This window comes from Urocampus carinirostris, chromosome 17, assembly GCF_059441175.1.
Source record: "Urocampus carinirostris isolate Australia breed hairy pipefish chromosome 17, RoL_Ucar_1.0, whole genome shotgun sequence".
In the NCBI taxonomy this organism is placed as follows: domain Eukaryota; kingdom Metazoa; phylum Chordata; class Actinopteri; order Syngnathiformes; family Syngnathidae; genus Urocampus; species Urocampus carinirostris.
This window is the reverse complement of record NC_142365.1, coordinates 12,246,838-12,260,943: the sequence shown is the minus strand read 5'-3', so window position 1 is coordinate 12,260,943 and position 14,106 is coordinate 12,246,838. Positions and strand designations below refer to the sequence as shown.

General features: G+C 40.5%; 1 protein-coding gene across 2 annotated transcripts in view; it reads right to left on the bottom strand.

Annotated features, from left to right (window-relative positions):
* Positions 1-14,106, bottom strand: part of usp28 (ubiquitin specific peptidase 28) — a 28,783-nt gene that overhangs the window by 6,938 nt on the left and 7,739 nt on the right. For both annotated transcript variants that reach the window (XM_088320728.1, XM_088320729.1), the window contains exons 6-20: positions 13,109-13,195; positions 12,907-13,044; positions 11,454-11,524; positions 10,434-10,510; positions 10,216-10,364; positions 10,012-10,139; positions 8,198-8,293; positions 7,946-8,125; positions 7,606-7,799; positions 7,471-7,541; positions 7,162-7,390; positions 4,245-4,577; positions 3,264-3,379; positions 1,033-1,317; positions 855-950 (exon numbers count right to left, since the gene is read on the bottom strand). In XM_088320728.1, coding sequence (XP_088176854.1) covers positions 855-950; positions 1,033-1,317; positions 3,264-3,379; positions 4,245-4,577; positions 7,162-7,390; positions 7,471-7,541; positions 7,606-7,799; positions 7,946-8,125; positions 8,198-8,293; positions 10,012-10,139; positions 10,216-10,364; positions 10,434-10,510; positions 11,454-11,524; positions 12,907-13,044; positions 13,109-13,195 — 2,250 coding nt within the window. The remainder of the gene's footprint in view (positions 1-854; positions 951-1,032; positions 1,318-3,263; positions 3,380-4,244; positions 4,578-7,161; positions 7,391-7,470; positions 7,542-7,605; positions 7,800-7,945; positions 8,126-8,197; positions 8,294-10,011; positions 10,140-10,215; positions 10,365-10,433; positions 10,511-11,453; positions 11,525-12,906; positions 13,045-13,108; positions 13,196-14,106) is intronic.

Below are 14,106 nucleotides of genomic sequence, written 5' to 3'. Positions count from 1 at the left end.
TTTTTTTGGTTTGAACAATTTTATTGACACTAGTAACAGCAAATAAACAATGTGAGGTTTGAAGAATTTTTCTCGACAATCTTGACAGCAATTAAGCATCTTCACAATTTCGTTATTTACAATTTCGTTATATCTGAAAATGTGACGATTTAACAATTTTTTTAACAGCAATTAAACAAACAATTTCATTGTATCATATCCCAACAATATGAGTTTTTATCGACACTTTTAACAGTAATTAAATACTTCTTGGTTTGCTTTTTTGGGTTTTTAGCAAATAAACAATGTGAGGTTTGAACAATTTTTCTCGACAATCTCAACAGCAATTAAGCATATTCACAATTTCGTGACGTTTTAACAATTTTTTCCGACATTTTTAACAGCAATTAAACACACAATTTCATTATGCTAAAGGAAGAAGCAAACCAATTGTTTTTTTTTTAAAAAGGAAGCGATCACAAACAGGAAATCTTTTAAGGGCATGACAATCTTTGCGAGTTGAAGTTTGAAAAAAATTCTTAACTTTTATCAGCCATCTTATCCCACTCACTCTCTGTGACTCCATTGTACCAGTTCGAGTCATGTCACACCAAAGATAAATATAATGGCATTCTTCCTTTACATGCGTATTCATTTATGATGTTATTTACACATATACTACATACAAGTAGGTCTTACTATATAATATCTTTTTCTATTAAAGTTTGTACTTGGGCTACCGTGGCTTAGGAAGGCATTAGCTTATTACCATTGCCAAACCCCGCTATACAGCAATTTCCCTTTTTGTTCTCCAATTCATGTGTTATTACGAGTTTCTACAGTATAAAGAAAAATGTGTGGACCAACAGACTTACCTTGATAAGTCCTGCTTCGGGGCCATCTGAATCGAATGCTTGTCTAGCCTTGGCTATGGCAAGGATGATGCCCTGCATGGCTGGGGTCAACATCATCTGTCATATAAAATTTTTTTTCAGATCATATTATTTCCTATGTTTCTTTGTTTGATCAATGGCGATATAAACCAACACTCACCTCTTCGTTGTATCCGTCAGCGTCCGCCCTCACCATAATCCGCCCCACATTGGGGATCTCCACCTCAGAAACCTCGTTCTCCACAGGCCGCCGCCTCGTGAGTTGTTCCTCCTCTTCCTTGTCTTTAACTTCACAATGTACTTCTCGATGTTCCTCAGAAGAGGCCTCTACATCACTTCCAGCTGTTTCTTCTTGGATTTCCTCCTCTCCCGTCTCTTTTGTCTCTTCTTTCTCTGGAGCAAGATCTGATGTCACCTGGTTGAGCTCATCTTTGGGTGGAGGAGTCTAGCGCGATGGAGAAATGAACACAAAGCAATCATTTTTATGTTCCTCTTCATAACATATTTAAAATTTCTATAGAAGTAATAGCACAACTTGGTTGTTTTTCATATCTACCTCTTCCTAAGGTGCGCGAGGCACTGGAGAGCTTGGCTGTGACCCATCTAATGGCTCAGGCTGTTGTGATTTTACGGGCTTCTTAAGTTTAGCATGTACATTGAGTTTTGTTTTTAGATATTTTTTTTAACCCTGTTTGTGTTTGTCTGAATTAATTAAGATTGAAACCTGCCTGATCAAGTCCGAAAGTTAATCGCAGCACAATGTGTTACTATTCTTTACTAGACGTACACAAAGTGTAGTGTACATATTTTAAGGTTTTGTTCTCCATGTCACGGTTGCACATTGCCCTCACTTGGCCCCACCCGTTTGGCGCCAGCTGCGGCTCGTTGCCTGATTGGTGTCCCTGCTATTTAAGTGCTCAGTGCTCTCACTCACCCATTGTCAGTCCGTCTACAAACCTCTGCACCCACGAGACGTGCGTTTTGACCTGCTTGTGAATCCTGTCCGGTATCAACCCCGTCTATCTCGTCCTGTTTGATATCTTACTCCAGTCTCCAGTGTCTGGTATTGATCCCCTCTGTCTCGTCCTGTCTGATATCTTGCTACAGTCTACGGTATCTGGTATCAATTCTGGATGTCTCATCGTGTCCGATATCCTGCGCCAGTCTCCAGTATCCGGTATCGATCCCGTCTGTCTCGTCCTGTCTGATATGTGACTCCAGTCTCCAGTATCTGTTTTGATCCTGTCTGTCCCGTCCTGTCCGGTATCGACCCCTTCTGTCCAGTAGCTGCTCGTGTATCTGGTATCGATCTCGTCGGCCTCTGCCTTCCTGTTTTTCCACGCCGGACTTTTGTCTTACCTCTTCCACCCAGCGATCGCCGAATCACTGGCGTTTGTGTCCACGCGCATGACTGCCCCATTCGCGTAAAATAAAGCTTGTATGAAAACGTCACGCATCTGGGTCCTCCTCCTGTTCTGGTTCTGACACTCCAGTAGCAAATCATCGCTGCCATAAATTTGTTTGAGCCCTCTACAGTTGTAATTGGGCTAAAGTTACAGTGCATTTGCACGATCTAGGTTCCCCTTTAAGCAGAAGCATTTGTATGTTATATTAATTATACTGTATATTATTAATATATATGTATGTGTGTGAGTGTTACATTTTTATCTTTTTACTTTCTTCTTATTTCTGCATAATGACAAGGCCATTCATTCATTAATTCATTCATTGATTTTGATTGATCATAGCTACTAATGTGTAAAGCTAAGACAATGTCATTTGATAGGAATAAGTGATATATTTCTCTTAAACAGAGCATGTTTGCCATTCAGTAAAAAACACTTGTACAGTATAATGTTTATAAGTGATATATTTTCACATAATGAACACATCACATGCACTTTCTACAACTCATAGCAATATATTTTCATGACAGAATTAGAATAGCCTTGTCATTGATTACAACGTATTATATATAGATTATAGCTTTTACTGAGGAACAATTTACCGATCGATTAATAACGTCAAGCTGTTGTATCTCCAACATTACTGACAGAAGCTGTATAAGGTTATTGTAATTGTAAAAAAAAATATATTGGATTTTGCGTGTTTTCTTTTTTTCCAAATATCGCATGCAGTTGAAAACATTTATCGAAAAAAAACCCAGATATCGTTCATCTAGAGTATAATCCACTTGGTTGTAATACTATGACACTGTAAAGGTCATCGAATGGGTTTAATAATTGCTATGCCCTTATACACATTAAAGCGTGTCATGACCAGAGCCTGGATCTCTATCACTATGTTAAGTGGTGTGGCCTAGATTATATGACCCATTTTCTCACAAAGGGGGTCGAGGAGAAACAGGTGGTCCGACAGAGTTGAACCCACCTGACTTTGAGGCTCGTCCTTAGATGTTGCGGTAGGGTCACACAGTTCTCCGTTTTCGGACTTGCCGTCATCTGCCTCGCCGTTACAGTTCTGAGGGGGGGCCGGGTCTGCGATTTCTTTTCAGGAAAAAAAAAATAGGAATAAAAGTGTAAGCTTAATTAAGTGTATTCCCCAAATTACTTTTTTTACAATGAGGCACAGAACATTTAGTGTTTCTCCCCACAATTATGCAAATATGTTGCAAAATATACGACGCAACGGGGGACCCGGGACATTAAGTCTCAAAGTTGACCTATCTGGCTTTTTTGCTGTAGAGCTTTGACCTCATTGAAGAAACACAACATTTTCAAAGTTGCAAATCCCATAAACACAACACGTGAGGCCAGCTCCGAAACAGTGATTGTCATAAACAAAGTCTCTCTGACCACACTTTTATGGGTGATTATAAAAAAAGAAGGTCTCTGACAGACATGTCAAGAGAAGAAAACAGTTATAGTGCAGAGAATTAGATATAATCAAATAAAATCAAATTTATTTTTGAAGCACTTTTCAGGCAAAAGATTGCCACTCAAATTGCTGTATAAAAACATAGCATACAACAAGACAGTTAAATCCCCGCTAATAAGATTTTTCTGTGACAGTCTGGATAGAAAACAGACAAGAATTGAATGAATACCGTTCAGCAGAATATAAACAATGCAACTAGGCACATTTTATGTATGTTTGCAGTGGAACATTTTGCTAGTGATCCGCCTTTTAGTTTGGCGACTAGCTTGCAAACGTGCTGGTGTTACAATAAAGACATCACAGCTCAAGATGTCAAAGACAGGAAAGGCAGTCTTCAAAATGCATTATCTCAGAAAATAATTGGAATATACAGATGAAATATATATCAGGATCCTCACAATTGGCATGTTTAGGAATTTAGCATTACCTTTAATTGATTTTGATGTCTACAACCCTTGATAGCATTGAACTAACCTTCGAGTGGGGCTTCGGAATCTGGTTCCGGATCACTTAGGGCTTCCAGTTGTGACGTGGCAGCTCCCGGGGCCGATTCCTCCGCCTGTTGGGGGCCCGACTGTGGTACCGGTTCGATGAGCGCGGACGACCGAGTTTCCTGGTCGGATGGCTCGGCGACGTACGGCGTAGACTCGCTCTGAGGGGCCACTTCGGCAGTCTGCCGGAGTTGCTCCTCCCATTCGTCGAGCTCCTGCTGGAACCAGCAGTTGTCCTTGTGCACGTAGCGTCTCAGGACAGGCGGCAGGGAGTCCATGCCATGCAGCACCTGGCCGGTCTCGTCGTCGGTTTGTTCTGAATGGAAAGTTGAGCTTTATGATGACATAAAAGGATGAAAAGCATCCTGATGACATTTGTGGTATGTTTTCAGAGCTGGTTTTAAAATGCCAGTGGCGCCATGAGCACAACAACAGAGCTGAAGTCATCCCTGGGTGAACTGCAAGAAAGCATGTGACGGGGCTGGGTACGGTTTCTCACTGGTTCTTGTCGGGCCCTTGTGGGTAACTCATTCGATCGCATTTCATACATTTAAAAGTGAAAATGCATGTTTGACTCATGTTTTATGAACTGTATTGTTGCTAAAATGTAAGGAGGACAAAAACCTCAGAAAATGTAAATCTATATCACAATTTGAACCATGTGATCATTTCTAAAGTGACTCACAAATGACTGTTATGATGTAATACATGATAATGAGTGAAAATGATTGATAGAAGAAGCAGGGCAAACTACAATGCGTCATGCTTTTTAATCCACAAAAATGGTAAAAATACAATGATAATATCTGTAAAATGTTTTAAAAAGGAAGAAAATGTGCTAATTTGGATCCCCCAACATTCAAATAGCTGGCTACATTGTTCTTTACTCGTTATTTTTATCATGTATTTTTAAATTTTAATTTATCAAAAAAATATCATATTTTATAATTAAAAAAGAGCTAGCTGTATTACATTTTGAATTTCAATTCATTACTTTGTTTCAATTCTCAACGTTTCAAAACCAATTTTATTACATGGTTTTTGTATAGACAAAAAAAGAAATATATTGTCAGTGCTATTGGAATAACTCGTCTAATTTTTTTTCTCATTTTTAAAAAAAATGCCTGAATGGAATTTGTGAAAAATGCAAAAAACAAAAAATGACGATAAAGAGAGATCATTCTTTTTTAAATGGCCGCAACGATAAAAAGGAAAAAAAAAATGGAAACCTACATTATCCTTTTCCCTAATGTATTACAGACGGATCAGATTTTAGACTGTATCAGAAGATTTAATCATTAAAAAATAAATAAGTTAATTATAGAAAAAATCCTCACGGACCTTTTGCCAAATAGTTTAACACAATGCTGCCCGCAACTCAAAAAGTTTGGTCTTTGGTATTCAGAAGACGTGTCTCCTATTAAGCCTTTGGCCTAAAACCAGTCATCCTTTTTTTTCTTTCTCCGTGATTTGTTAATTTTGTGATGTTCGTTAAAAATGCTCAAAAAGAAGAAAAATTATGATGCATATATTATTAACTCATTCACACCAACCATTTTAAAAATATATTTTTGATAGCTTTCCAGAGACCAACATCATACTTTTTATTATGGGAAAAGTGGAAGGATTTAATTTTCATTTTTTAATCCAGTACTTTCTGTGTCAAATATATTTGGATTTGACTTGCAAGTTAAAACTATCATTCTACCCTTGTTATATCCCTCAAGAGTGATGACCGACAGCAAGACAAACACATACAAAAACAAAGAAACTAAAAGGGGAAAAAGGAGCAAAAAACACACACAACAATTTTTGGACCATGGCCAACCCAAATGCCCAAACACCCAAACAAGTTAAGCACCTCGGCACCCAAGTTGGTCACGTTTTCGTCCCCCCAGATGAAACGGGACACAAGAAAGCGGCCATGTCAGGGTGACACAACACACTCTTCTGTTGAACAGCAGGGCCTGACAGCTTTCACTGGTTTACCCCTGCCGCATCATACGGGTGCCCCGCCCATCCCTTAAAACACGTCTAAACATCCTACTATCCTTTCACAACACCTCTCCACTCATTCCTATCACCAACAAGAGCTCTAGCTTCCACTATATTTAGACCTCTTTCCTGCAGTGCAATCATAACACCATCCATCCACGAACATCACAGTCTTCCTCTTGGTCTCCTTCCATTTACTTCTGCTCTGTAGATCTGTAGATCTTCAACATTCGCTCCTCATCCATACTCTCCATGTGTCCAAACTAACTGAGTAGTCTCTTATCCACACACTTGCTCAGTTCCAATACTACTTCAGCTCTGTCTCTCACAATTTTATTTCTCAATCTATCCAATCTTGTCGCTCCTAACATACTCCTCAAACACTTCATCTCAAATATTTTTCATTTCCTTCTCAAATCTGCATTCAGGCTCCAAGACTCTGCACCATACAACACAGTCGGCACAATCACACTCTCATACAGTCCCCACTTAACATCCATACTCATACTCTTGTTTGTTCATCACTCTCCTCAGAGCACCCACTGTTGTTTGGGTGAACAGCCAAAATACTTCCTGAAAAGAATAATTCTTATCCGAGCTCAAGATCAGTAAAATCAAATAATAAAAATCAACAATGTGATATATTTCTAAAATAACAACCTATGCTATTACTATGCTGTTATTAAATTATTCCCAGGTTGTACTTACTAGATTAAGTCAACCACTAAAACAACATGTCAGTTAGAAGTCAAATGTACGAGAAAATTGCTAGGAACCATCCCTGGTGAGCTGTTTTCTACTTAGGTGTTCGTAGGGGGGCTTCCTGGTGTCCGTGGGCACCACATTAGAATGATATGAAATACACAATTTAAATACCAGCAAAAAAAGGAAAAAAAATAGAATACCGGTAATAAGATTTGGTAGCCTGTCATCAATGTACATGAGACAGTAGGCGCTGGCGTTGGTCATGCCCCCGAAAGAGTCTCTTTCCAGCTCCTCCCACGAGGACTCTGTGATGCTGATGTCATTGTATTTCATCCAGCGCTGGTTGGCGTGGTCATAAATGTAAGCCCAATAATGGCCTGCCGAGGCCTGGCCCTCATGGACTAGGACTGCGTGGAGCCTGTAAGGCACCTAATGACACAAGAACTGGAATGTAAAGAGAGCATCATCTTCATAAAGCTGAGTAAGTAAGGGACTGGTGCAAACATTACCTGGCAGAGGCTGTTGTCTGAGTACATGCCCTCAAGCGTCTGACTGAGCCTGCCGATATTGGCCTTTAGCTCTGCGGGAAGAAAAAATAAACCGAAGGGAGCGATTCCAGCAATAATCAAAGAATGCTGGCGTACCGTTGATATCGTTTTCCACTTCCCTCCTCCATCGCTGCAGGCAGCTCTTCACAAAGTGAAGCTCCTCTTCGCTGACGCTGTGGGGGGCCGGGTGGGGCGGGCTCTCAACCGGGCGACAACACAGGGTGAAGGGTTTGTATATGGGGGTACGCTGGCATATGGAGCTCTCTTCCTCCTCTTCGTTGGCGGGCTCACTTATAAATACAAAAATAAGTTAACGCTAACTCTAACCCTCTAAACCTAATTTGTCTCATTGTTTTCTTTTTTTTCAAGTGATCCACTTGAAAAATAGCTTGGCCACGCATCCTACTTTTCCTCCTCATCTGATCTCCAAGTTTACCTGTCCTCCTGGTTGGCATTCTCGCTTGGTGCCTGGTCAGGAAGTGTAGGAGTAGAAGATTTGTTTTGGGCATCATCAACAGGGGAAACTGTGGAGGGCTTGGTGGAGGCAAACTCTAGGACAAACTGCAGCATGTCAGCAAGTGGGAACTTGTTGGGTCCTGAGCCATAATTTTTGTAGCTGTTGAGAAAAAGAACGAGTTCTGTTTCATGAAGTGGTCACATGAGGTCGAGATTCAATTTTTTACAGCACCATTCCAGTTTCTGTTGTAGGGCTGCGAGCTGCTCCTTGAGTTTTTTCACTTCTCCTCTCCTCTCATGAGTACATGTAATATTCTTGTGGAGGTATCTGTGAATATAATCAGACATGGATCAATACCTTTTTTTAACCCAAAGTGAGCATTCTTATCTGCAGTATTCTATCTGTGGCATCCCCTAACTTCAATATTTTCACTTTACAATATCGGACACATTTTTTCTGCCCTTCGATATGGCATTTTCTCCAATATAGGACATAGCCAACAAATTATAATAAAAGTAAAAAACGGATAAAATTCCAACTTTTGCGGCGTTGGCGTGGATGTGGAAGTTCATCATGCGTCTCTAAGAATCCCGTCTGCTATTGGTGGACATCTTAAAACAGAGGCAAACTAAGGGGTTTCGGATAAATCCCCGGACGCCAAATAAGTGGATATCATACAGATGCTGGTCTGGTAATGGTCTACTACAGGGATCGGCAACCTATGGCACGCATGCCCGCAGTGATTCGCGAGGGGTTAACCAGTGGCACGCGAGCGCACGGCAATAATAATAATGATTATTTTTTTCATGCACATTTTTAGGTGAAATCCCGACATTTTCAGTTGCGCGCTGTGTTATTTAGAGGCTTTACGGTAGCCCCTCCTCCTCTGCTCCGTGTGGGAGCGTGTCTGCGCCGCGCCTTGCAGAAGAGGAAAGATCTGTATTTTAACCCACCCACAGAGACACCGGCGCGCGATAAATGAATGAATCACAACAGCTTTTCCAGCAAAAAAATCTTGTTCTATTGAGCCAGCGTGGACAGATGACTAAAGCTTTGTGCAAAAAATGACCGTGCTGTCTGTGCATTATGCCTCGAGAGCGTCGTACCTCGCACTTCAAGTGTTAAGCGTCATTACGAGACGAAACATGAACATAAATTCAAGGATGAGTCTGGAAAGGCGAAGACATTAAAACCCGTTGTGTCCAGGTACGGCAAACAAACACAGACCCTGAAAACATTTGTCAGTGCTACAAACGCCACCACTGAAGCAAGCTATCACATTGCTCACTGCATGGCAAAGCACGGAAAACCATTTACTGATGGGGAATATATCAAAGGTGTGTGTGTGTGTTTCAAGTTTTGATAGTTTCTAAAATTAGATTTTATTGATGAATGGTATGGTGGCTGTCCATATCACTTGATTTTGATGGTGGTTAATTGTTGATGAAGAATAGTAGAAGTCATGGATATCTACAGACCTTTCCACGTGTTGCTCACAGTCATTTTTCAGTTTGTTGATGAACAATAATAGTGGAAGATAAATTGGTCAGTTATACAATTTCAATGTATATTCGGACTGGTGTAAACTGACAGCTCTGTTGGATGTAAAAAAAATGTTGTGCGAGTCATTAATCTTGGTCTGGCACACTGATTTACAAGGACATTTAAAAGTGGCACTCCACACCGAAAAGGTTGCTGACCCCTGGTCTACTATGAGGATGACGATACACCATGGCCGAACTCCCCCCCACATTGCTCTCGTTCCTTTTATTCGTTCAGTTCAGAATCTCCAGTGACAAACTTGAATTTGTTTAGCAATGTTCCCAAGACTTCCATTGATGCTAAAGGGAGAAGCAGGAAGATGATAATAATGGCAACAAAGCTTGCAATGGTCAAAAATCCTAAAAGGCGCACGCATTGTTACCCTCACTAAGGAATAACCAAATGACGATCAGGACAAACATTTAGAATAAGCAGCAAAGTCTTCTACGGGCTCGACAATTCTTCGCATGATTATTCATCTTTTACTTTCATGAATAACTCACCGGTCCATGTAAATGATTTGCGGGAACTCTAATTTCTTGTGAATCTTCTCAGGACGCCCAAGCTGTGTGTTGAACTCAAATCTGGACAGTTCAAAGGTCAGAACAGGTGGCAACTTTTTGAACCATCTCTGGAAAAAAAAGATACAATTACGACATGAAGGCACTTAACATTTGACGTGTAATAGATCCTCTTGGGCCGCAGACCTCCCGACCAGGTGGTGCGCTGTTTTCCGCGTGGGCTGATTCGATGTCCCTTTCCACCATGGCACCTTCCAGACACTCGTCCAGGTTGTTGAAGCCGTTCACTTGCAAAGGGTACTGGCCAAACTGCTCAATGTTGCACAAAATCTGACCTATACAAGCACAAAAACGTATGAGTGGCCCGATGTGGTCACACGATTTTTACGGACTCGAATTCATACCCTCGTGCTTCCTCTCGGTTACAAAGGTGCCATAGAAAAGTTGGACCATGGGGTTGTTTTGTTTGTCTGATGCGTTGCTGGACAGAAAACAAGAAGTGGGGTTAATGTCAAACTTTTATGTGCAATACAGGCTTTCATTAAATTGTGGAATAAACTTTTTACTTCAACTTCATGACAAAAAATGAGGGATTTAAAAAAAATGTGGTTTACATGTACAATAAATTTCTGTCAGCATGAAGTAACCACATACATGGAGAAATTTGCTGGCATTCAATGCAAGGATCATGAATATTCATCATGTGATCTATATTTAGGCTTTTTTTTGCAGTTTCAATAAAAGAGAAAAAAAAACAACACTGAGTAGACTCTTGTTTGTTTATAGTAACTATATTAATATAATTTAAGTGTTTCTAGTGCAGTGTTTCTCTACCTTTTTAAAGTGAAGGCAAACGTTTTTTTTCTTGAAAAAATGCTGCGGCACATGTAATTTCCAGTAATTGACAGTCTCCGGTTTTCATTTTTGAGGTTCAAATTGTTAGGGCTAGGGGTAAAGGTTTAAGTTGACAATATAAAGTGTCAATCATTAAACTATCTTGAAAAGGAATCATTATTTTGACCTGTTTTTTTCTAGTTTAAGTACATTTGTTTTACTCTTTTCTACCAAAATTAGCAAATTTATCTGCCATTAAAAATACTTTTTAATGTAAAATAGAAGCTCAAACGTTTCAAACAAAAATAGTTTGCGAAATATTTTACCTGTCCCCTACAACGTGGGCCCCATTTGTAAAAAAACAGCAACTACAACAGTAAGCGTTGGGTGAATAGGGATCTATTTGTTTTGATTATTTAGAATACATTAAAGAATTTCCTGCCGCATACCAAAAATTGTCTGACGGCACAAGGGTTGAAAAACACAATTCTACTGATTGTAAAGGATAAAAGCAGAATAAACTTTTTTATTTAGTCCCACCAAATTATTTTTACTGTTTCTCATACAGTATAACGTATTGTTGGACTTACTCTCCATTGGCAGCCAGCTGGAAGGCGTCTTCTAACCAGTCAAGCAGCTTATGTGAGAATTCGCTGACGTCCTGTTAATGATATTAAATAAAAAGAAGTTGCCGCCGTGTTTTTATTAGAGCTCCACCAATCACAAAATCTAATCGATATTGCGATGTGACATACTGCCATTGTGTAATCGCAAGACGCTGTGTTTTTATTCAAAGATTGATAGTTATTATTTAAGAGTTATTTGAGTGATGGTGTGTTTTGCCAACCAGAATTGTCACAGTTCGGGTTTTAATGGCACCAGCCAATCAGAGGCAAGTGTGTGTTGGGTGGGCGGGACAGTTTGTGAGCGTGACTGTGATATAATAATAATAATAATAATAATTTCCTTGTATTGTCATTCTGTGTAACAATGTACACAGAACGAAATGTCGATTGCACCTGACCCGTTGTAGCGAGCCGATGCAGCCGCAGCCAACAGAGGGCGCCGCCGACCACTTTTTAAGTCTTAGGAATGACTCGGCCGGGGCGCGAACCACCGACCTCCCAGTCTCAAAGCGGGCGCCTTACCAGGCTGGTGTATTCATTTTTTCAAACAGCCGAGCGCACAAGTGGCTACCAAAACACACACAACAGCTAGTAGCTTAAGCAGCTTATTACATTGTAAAGAAGTTCATCAATTAAATCGGACCCTGAAAAAATATAGAAAAGTGCAAGGAAATGGTGATCACCAGCGGGTGCTCTGTGGATTGTTAGCGCATCCAGGAATCGACTGAGGTGGCGTCGGAAGAGAAAGCAATAACCAGGCTGCAAGAACCGACCTACTGCTACAGCCAGGCTAACGACGACTCCGACAAGCCACCCTTGCTAAGTCCGGCTAATCCCAAGGCCACATCCATTACCCATGAAATGCTGCTACAACTCACAGAAAACAGCTACTTTCGTGACTCTTGTATTTTCATCATCACAGAGACCTGGCTGAAGTTGCAGTTACCCGATGCTAAGATGCAGCTTGCTATCCGCTCTTTAAATTGCTTTCGTACTCTGAAAGGAGAAGTCCTACAATTTTGTTGTACTTTTGTGTAAAGACAATAAAGACCATTTACTCAACTGCAATTCTGCATTCTGTTTTTATTTGTCGATCTATACTTGTAATTTTGTAACAGTCTTATACGCTCAGTCAGTAATGATGTCATCTCGAGTTAAGTTGGCCCTTGTACCTATTATATATTACATCAATTGAGGAATCAAAGAGTAAATAAATGTCAGCAGACTGCAGCGCAAACCCCCCCCCCCCAGAAGAGGGCGCTGTTTGCGTGTCATTAAAGCATGTCACAATAATTAAATACTCACAAAAAAACATAATTAGCACAAAAATTGCATCAAAATTGCAATACTGGTCTGAAAAATCGCAATTATGTTTTTTCATATCCTAATTTTCATAAAAATCAAAAAAATCATTTACCTGTTGTGCTTCGCTGGTCCTAAAAGCCTCTCTCAGAAGTTCCACTGCTGCGGATGGGTCGACGAACCGGCGAGTAGAGCCCACCATTAGGGCGAAGAGGCACCGCAACTCCTGCATGAAAGCGATGTTCCTCTTGTCCTGGAAGCAACTGATTTAAGTTCCCCTCATATTATCTGACGATAGGGAAGAAAATAATACTCACTGCATGGCTTTTACACTTGTCCAGGATTTGCTCTGACAGACGATAGTTGAGTACGAGCTTTTTAAAGACGGGCAGGTGGAACAGTGACTGCAACAGGACAAATATGATAAACTATTGTCGGTTTTCCATTTGGCATGATTACACAAAACATGACCCTCATTTAAATAAAGATGTCACTTCCCAGATAATGCGCTAACATACTTTCCCCTTTAGCTCACGTGTTTCCCGTGAAGGAAGAATTAGTTTTATGTGTCATGGTGACGAGCACTCATGTGTCTCCTGATAACGTTTGAGAGGGAAATTTTAATGGAGCCTGATCTCAATTTTCCAGTCATCGGCTGGACACGGAGGATAACAAAAGCCTAAGAGTGACCCGTGTAGTCGGTTTGGCTCGGACTAGATGGCATAATTCGATTTTGGAGATCAGATTTTGGCGCTGTTGAATGTTCCACTCTTGATGGCATGGATCGTCTACGATTACTGCTCAGATTCAAAAATGCCAATACACAATGGAGCCTAATTTCCGACCATTTGCTCCTGTAAAAAATATACGTAGACATCGGGGATATGGCATGCCCACCTTACGATGGGGAGTTATTTTTGGCCCTTCGTTGCACCATTCTTCCAAGTATACAATGTCAAACACAAATTGATTTGAATGCCCCAAAACAAAATTCAGTTTGCGGTGCGATAATGATTGTGCAAGTGTTGAAGATAAGACCAATTTGTTGAAGAACATAGGTCGAGAAATCGTCTCATACGTGTTCAAAGAATGCAGGAATCAAATGACATCAGAGGGAGCTCTTTTTTATTGATACAACAATTTCAACAAGAAACTCAGCGAATCTCAGATATGCGTGGGTCTTTATAGTTTCAACACAGCTTGTGTAACCGGTTTAGCCCCGTCCCTTTCACGCTACACCCTTTCACGTGTACATGCACAGAGGTTCTGTCCTTATTTGGAAGTGTTTTTAAGTTTGGGTCAGTTTGCCCTTTGC